General features: G+C 50.2%; 1 protein-coding gene across 2 annotated transcripts in view; it reads right to left on the bottom strand.

Moving 5' to 3' along the window:
- Positions 1–677: 677 nt before the first annotated feature.
- The window catches only part of RPH3AL (rabphilin 3A like (without C2 domains)), a 372,551-nt gene continuing 365,284 nt past the window's right edge, over positions 678–7,944 (bottom strand). Inside the window, exon 9 of one of the 2 annotated variants that reach the window (XM_068268620.1) lies at positions 678–810. In XM_068268620.1, coding sequence (XP_068124721.1) covers positions 704–810 — 107 coding nt within the window. In that variant the 3' untranslated portion in view covers positions 678–703. The remainder of the gene's footprint in view (positions 811–7,944) is intronic. The other variant, XM_068268618.1, reaches the window with a different exon arrangement.

The following is a 7,944-nucleotide window of genomic DNA, read 5'->3' as shown; positions in this document are numbered from 1 at the left end:
CTGTCTCCTCTCTCGGTGCTCCCTATCCTGTGCTGGCTCCCCCCCCCCCCCCCGTTTCAATCCCCCGCCGAAAGGGTATTTAGAAGTCTTCGGGAGCCGTGTCCTCCCAAAGACGTGCGGCTCCATACTGCACAGGCGTGAGCGTGCAAGAGAGCGTGCTTGGGAAGGCGCAGTACAAGGCCGCCCTTCTTCAGGAGCACTCGGGCTCCCTGAAGACTTCTGAAGCCTCCTTCAGCTGGGTAAAGCAGTATTTGACTAATTTAGTCAAATACTGCTACCGGGCGAGCCAGCACCGGAACGACGGGACCAGGAGAGGAGCCGGAAGGCTCTATAGGACCCAGAGCCTTTCCTCTCCTTGGGTAAGTATCTATCATTTTTTAAAATGCGGTTCCCATTCACTTTAAGGGCATTTCAGGTCATTTCTGATGACCTAGGGGAAGAGAAGGGAGATGTCTAGGGAGGTTACCCCATTTCAGAGGCTGTACATTGGTAGAGGAGACGGTAGGGACGTGCTTTAACAAATATACAGAATTCTAAACACAGAACCAGATTGCGCACTCCCCTGAGATATAGATGGCAGACTAAGCTAAAGGAAAACTTTACTGACAGTAGTAAAAAATACTGACCAATGCACATAGATCCTCCACTTTCACCAGAATTTAGGAATCCAGATTTAAAATCCTGACAAGGTTGTATTACACACCTAACAGATGAGATGTATCCTGGAGTTGATATCAGATTCTGGAGGTGCCAGAAGTAGGAAAGCACCCTCTTCCATATATTCTGGGGATGTGAGAGGATTAGACCCTTCTAGGAAGAGGTGAATAAATATATAGGGAAAATCATGGAATTAAAACCCCTAGAAAATCCAAGTTTCTATCTCCTCCACTCCAGTCAATGGAGCACTAAGACACAGAAGAAGTCTGACTGGACACCTTACAAATTCAGCCAGACTCCTCATAGGAAAACAATGGAAGACAACAGGACTGCCTATGATAAAAGAATTAGAATTGGCAAATATAATGCAAATGGAGGAACTAACTGATCTAATATATGATAGAACACATATTATGACACATACATGGGGAAGATGGATGCCATTTACAGAAAAAGTAATATAAGAACATCCTAGGAGGGGATAGAAAGATAAATGGATATTTGGGTATGGACATGAACATGGGACTATAGCTTGTTATGACCTTAACTAGCGAGGGTCCCCTCCTCTGCCTTCCTGGCATGAAGAGGCATTTTTTTCTTCTTCTCTCCCTTTCTTTTCTTCTTTCTTCATTGTTATATGTATATGGGGTTCAAACTGATAGGGGGAAAACCATCTGAAACTCTTGACAGAGGAAATTTTGGGGATGAGGACAATTGGCCCAATGACGGGCAAGGCATCTGCTGGGTTCAAAGAACGGGGCCCAAGTCTATGGAGTCCCAGGGGGATAGTCGCTACCACTCCTTAGAGGTACATTTTTTGATTTTTGATTTTTTTTCCTGGTCTTTATATGAGAAGAAGAGGAGGGGAGGGACTGGGACTACAGTGGAGATGATTTATAAAAAGGTATACGATCTTTCCTTTTTTTGATGAATTGAGACTTCTTCTTATGTCTGTCTTTTGTACAAGAATATTGAAAATGAGAAATAATCTATAAACATAGAAAAGATTAATGGGGACTTTATTTTTTTTTTGATTATTAAAGGCTATAATCCATCTTCAGTCTCACCGCTATCTTCACTAGTGTTGGGCGAACAGTGTTCGCCACTGTTCGGGTTCTGCAGAACATCACCCTGTTCGGGTGATGTTCGAGTTCGGCCGAAAACCTGACGGTGCTCGGCCAAACCGTTCGGCCATATGGCCGAACTAAGAGCGCATGGCCGAACGTTCCCCGAACGTTCGGCTAGCGCTGTGATTGGCCGAACGGGTCACGTGGTTCGGACCCGAACGCGCTCTGATTGGCCGAACTGTCACGTGGTTCGGGTAAATAAATACCCGAACCACGTCATATCTCCGCCATTTGTCTGTGGGTTTAGCTTTGGGTAGGCAGGCAGGGTAGTTCGCGCTCCAGCCACGCTAGCCAGGGTCCCCCCCAGTCATTGTGTGTCACTGCTGGGAACAGTAGTACACCGCTCGTTCAGCCACACTATATAGCATTCTGTGTACTGTTCTGTGTCTGCTGGGAACAGTGGTACACCGCTCGTTCAGCCACACTATATAGCATTCTGTGTACTGTTCTGTGTCTGCTGGGAACAGTAGTACACCGCTCGTTCAGCCACACTATAAAGCATTCTGTGTACTGTTCTGTGTCTGCTGGGAACAGTAGTACACCGCTCGTTCAGCCACACTATATAGCATTCTGTGTACTGTTCTGTGTCTGCTGGGAACAGTAGTACACCGCTCGTTCAGCCACACTATATAGCATTCTGTGTACTGTTCTGTGTCTGCTGGGAACAGTGGTACACCGCTCGTTCAGCCACACTATATAGCATTCTGTGTACTGTTCTGTGTCTGCTGGGAACAGTAGTACACCGCTCGTTCAGCCACACTATATAGCATTCTGTGTACTGTTCTGTGTCTGCTGGGAACAGTAGTACACCGCTCGTTCAGCCACACTATATAGCATTCTGTGTACTGTTCTGTGTCTGCTGGGAACAGTAGTACACCGCTCGTTCAGCCACACTATATAGCATTCTGTGTACTGTTCTGTGTCTGCTGGGAACAGTGGTACACCGCTCGTTCAGCCACACTATATAGCATTCTGTGTACTGTTCTGTGTCTGCTGGGAACAGTGGTACACCGCTCGTTCAGCCACACTATATAGCATTCTGTGTACTGTTCTGTGTCTGCTGGGAACAGTAGTACACCGCTCGTTCAGCCACACTATATAGCATTCTGTGTACTGTTCTGTGTCTGCTGGGAACAGTAGTACACCGCTCGTTCAGCCACACTATATAGCATTCTGTGTACTGTTCTGTGTCTGCTGGGAACAGTAGTACACCGCTCGTTCAGCCACACTATATAGCATTCTGTGTACTGTTCTGTGTCTGCTGGGAACAGTAGTACACCGCTCGTTCAGCCACACTATATAGCATTCTGTGTACTGTTCTGTGTCTGCTGGGAACAGTAGTACACCGCTCGTTCAGCCACACTATATAGCATTCTGTGTACTGTTCTGTGTCTGCTGGGAACAGTGGTACACCGCTCGTTCAGCCACACTATATAGCATTCTGTGTACTGTTCTGTGTCTGCTGGGAACAGTGGTACACCGCTCGTTCAGCCACACTATATAGCATTCTGTGTACTGTTCTGTGTCTGCTGGGAATAGTGGTACACCGCTCGTTCAGCCACACTATATAGCATTCTGTGTACTGTTCTGTGTCTGCTGGGAATAGTGGTACACCGCTCGTTCGCCACTGTATAGCATTGTGCTCTGTGTCGCTGCTGGGAATAGTGGTACACCGCTCACCCGTCACTGTATAGCATTGTGCTCTGTGTCACTGCTGGGAATAGTGGTACACCGCTCACCCGTCACTGTATAGCATTGTGCTCTGTGTCGCTGCTGGGAATAGTGGTACACCGCTCACCCGTCACTGTATAGCATTGTGCTCTGTGTCGCTGCTGGGAATAGTGGTACTGTATAGCATTTCTGTACTGCCACTGTACTGCTGCCAGTCAGCGTGTACTGTAAGGATAAGTGAAATGAGGAAGAAATCCGGTGAAAGAGGGAGGGGCAAGGGAAGAGGTGTTTCCCCTGACGGTTCACGTACAGGCCACAGGGGAGCACCCAAGAAAACCCACTCAATACCGCCCATGTTGTCCAGGACAACAACCCTCACAAATCCAAAAGAACAGGACCAGATAATTACTTGGATGACCTCTCAAGCGTCCAGCAGTGGGTTAAGCAGCACCAGCACATCACGCACGAGGTCCGAGTCCTCAGCCAGTTACAAGGAGCCAGTGGGCACAAAGCTGACACAACCGGCAGCGACACCACGCACACAACTGCCAGATAACCAGTCCGATGAATTACCTCAGGACACAATGGGGTATTCGCAGGAGCTATTCCCAGCCCAACAAACTTCCACCTTTCAAAGGTCAATGGAGGAACAGCCAGAAATGTTGTGCCTGGATTCACAACCGTTAACTGTGGGAAATGCACCGCGCACTGAAATACAAGGCGAGTCCGAAGAGGACTCGGAAACCCAAATCCCAGAGCAATTTGGGCAGGAGGGGTTGCAATTGCAGGAGGTCGGCCGACAAGATCTGGAAGACGACGTTGGAGTGTGCTGCGCAGAGGTTGTTGTGGGGAGCTCTACTCCACGGCGGTGGCCCACAATGACATATGACGAGTTTGAGGAAATGGAAGAGGAGGGTATGGACAATGTGGACAGAGACCCAGATTTTGTTTGTGAACGAGAACATCGCCGTCGTAGCAGCAGCACAGATGAGTCTGTTGAAGAACACACTGCTGCACGAGTTCGCCTTGTGCCACAAGGTAGGCGGCGCGCAATTTCAGGCACCACAAGCGTGGAAGTTCAAGTGAGAGGCAAAAGAGGAGCAAACAGAAATCGCCAGCAAGGAGGCAGGTGCTCCAAAGTCTGGGCTTTCTTTGAAGACTGCACTGAGGATGTTACCATGGCGATTTGCAAGGTGTGCAAGACCCGCCTGAGCAGGGGGAAAAATATTAACAACCTCTCCACCACCAGCATGAGCCGTCACATGCTATCCAAACATCCCACTCTTTGGGCAAACGCGTCAGGACAGGGTACCAGAAACAACACTGCCTCCCTTGGGTTCACCAGACCCGCCTCAGCAGCAGCAGTAGCCCAGCCATTGCGTGGTTCACAACATTCACAAACATCAGACGACGCTGACACTGTCACTTTCCGGAGTAGTGCTCTTGAGGTCTCCCAGTGTTCATCAAACACAACAACCAACAGCCCTTCCGTGTGCAGCGCTACGGTTCAGTTGTCTGTGTCGGAGATGTTTGAGCGCAAGAGGAAATTGCCAGCAAATGACCCCCGGGCCGTGGCAGTAACAGCCAGCATAGCCAAGCTTCTGGCCTGCGAAATGCTGCCATATCGATTGGTGGAGACAAACAGCTTCAAGGGCATGATGTCAGTGGCCATCCCACGTTACGTGGTTCCCAGCCGCTACCACTTTGCACGCTCTGCAGTGCCTGAGTTGCATGAGCACGTGGTCAGCAAAATAACCCGAAGCTTGAAGAATGCCGTTGCCTGCAAGGTTCACCTCACCACTGACACCTGGACGAGTGCGTTCGGCCAGGGTCGATACATCTCCCTTACCGCGCACTGGGTGAACCTTGTGGAGCCTGGCAGCGATTCCTCACCTGCTACGGCACGGGTGTTGCCCACGCCACAAACAGCTGCACCGCCGTCCCTCCCACTGGATAACAGCAGCACCTACCTCTCTGACTCCTTCTCCTCCAACGCATCTCAAAGCTGTACCTCATCCGGAAACGCTAACCCAGCAGCAGTAGGATCGTGGAAGCAGTGCAGCACAGCTGTTGGCATGCGTCAGCAAGCGTTGCTGAAGCTAATCTGCCTTGGGGATAAGCAGCACACAGGGGAGGAAATTTGGAGGGGAATAAAGGAACAGACGGATTTGTGGCTGGCACCGCTGGACCTGAAACCGGGCATGGTTGTGTGTGATAATGGGAGTAATCTCATTCGCGCTTTAAGGTTGGCTAAGCTGACACACATCCCTTGCCTGGCGCACGTGATGAACCTAGTAGTTCAGCGGTTCCTGAGGACATACCCAGGCGTGCCCGATCTGCTGTTGAAGGTGCGTCGAGTGTCCAAACATTGTAGAAATTCCAGTACTGCTTCGGGGGCACTCGCCAAGATGCAGGAGCGCTTCAATCTCCCCCACCATCGCTTGCTGTGTGATGTCCCTACGCGCTGGAATTCTACGCTGCACATGCTAGCCCGCTTTTGCGAGCAGAAGAGTGCAGTGGTCCAGTACATGACGGCGCAGTACCGAGGCGCATCCGGCCAGCTGCCAAGCTTCTGTGGATCCGATTGGGCCAACATGTTGGACCTCTGCCAAGTCCTCCAAAATTTTGAGCAATCCACGTTGCTTGTGAGCAGTGACAACTCTTCAGTCAGCATTACCATACCACTGCTGTGTTTACTGAAGAGGTCGATGTTAAAAATCAAGGAAACAGCTGTCATGATGCAACTGGGGGAATCTGAAGGAGAAAACGATCAGCGTGATGGTACCAACATCAGGCCATCCGCCTCAGGGAACGCTGGCCCCAGCAGCTATGACGAAGAAGAGGAGGAGGAACAGCTGGAGTTGGAGCAGGAATTTCATGCCACCACTGACGAGGGCCAGAGCGGTGCACGTTGGACTTCCACAATTCAACGCGAATGGTCAGCAGAAGCAGACCAGGAGGAAGGTGACGACTATGATGCATCACAACAACTATCACAACGCTCACAAGAGGATGATGAGGATTCTGGTAGGACTCTGGCACACATGGCTCAATTCATGCTAGACTGCATTGAACGTGACCCACGCATTGTGCGCATTCTGGACAACACCAATTACTGGGTTTATACCCTTCTGGATCCACGGTACAAACACAATGTTCCAAAACTGCTTGAAGAAAGAGTCAGACAGGTCAAAATGGAAGAATACCAGCAGGCCCTTGTGGAGACTTTAGAGAGGAGATTGACATCCTCCCCCTCCTCTAGCCAGTTGTACGCAGACAGACTGACTTCCGCAAACCCAGGACGACCAGGAGGGCAGCAAACAACGCAAGCCGCAGCTAGTACCCAAAAGGGAATGGTATCGGCAGTGTCCTTGGAGTGGGAAAATTTTCTGACACCCATGCAGCCGCAGCCCACTGAACAGCAAGCGTGCAGATCCACCTCCAACACCGATCGCCTGGAGAAGATGGTCAAGGACTACATGTCAGATGGCGTAGCTGTGTCGAACCATCCATCTGCACCCTTCAACTATTGGGTATCGAAGCTAGACACCTGGCACGAACTGGCAATGTACGCAATAGAGGTGCTGGCTTGCCCGGCAGCCAGCGTTATGTCGGAACGCTGTTTCAGTGCTGCCGGAGGCATCGTCACAGATCGGCGTATCCGCCTCTCTACAGAAAATGCAGACCGTCTGACTCAAATTAAAATGAATCAATCCTGGATTGGAAATGACTACGCAACACTCCAGGACCCCAACCAAGTAACATGACCAATGAACATCTGGGATGGTGTTGCGTTTCCGGGCCCTGTTTATTGAACCTCTCATCTGTATTACATTTATGACTGCATGGCGGCAAAAAGCATTGCTGCTATATCCGCACGCTTTTTGTCCACATGCAAGGCCTGGGTTGTTGTGTCTCACAAAGCGTGGCCTTCTCCTCCTGCGCCTGCTCCTGTTCCATCACGTCTGCTGCTGCTGGGTTAGCGTTGCCGCGTGGTCCCTGTTTATTGAACCACTTATCTTTATTACATTTATGACTGCATGGCGGTACAAAGCATGCTATCCGCACGCTTCTTGCCCTCATGCAAGGCCTGGGTTGTTGTGTCTCACAAAGCGTGGCCTTCTGCTCCTGCGCCTGCTCCTGTTCCATCACGTCTGCTGCTGCTGGGTTAGCGTTGCCGCGTGGTCCCTGTTTATTGAACCACTTATCTTTATTACATTTATGACTGCATGGCGGTACAAAGCATGCTATCCGCACGCTTCTTGCCCTCATGCAAGGCCGGGGTTGTTGTGTCTCACAAAGCGTGGCCTTCTTCTCCTCCTGCGCCACCCTCCTCCTGTTCCATCACGTGTGCTGCTGCTGGGTTAGCGTTACCGGTCCCTTTTCCTGGAACCTCTTATATGTATTACATTTATGACTGCATGCCGACAAAAAACATGTTACCTGTGCAAAGAAAACAGACATTTCCCGCATTTAAAAGACAGTTTTC

The sequence above is a fragment of the Hyperolius riggenbachi genome, chromosome 2 (genome assembly GCF_040937935.1).
Source record: "Hyperolius riggenbachi isolate aHypRig1 chromosome 2, aHypRig1.pri, whole genome shotgun sequence".
Classification (NCBI taxonomy): domain Eukaryota; kingdom Metazoa; phylum Chordata; class Amphibia; order Anura; family Hyperoliidae; genus Hyperolius; species Hyperolius riggenbachi.
This window is presented reverse-complemented; position numbering and strand designations above follow the sequence as displayed.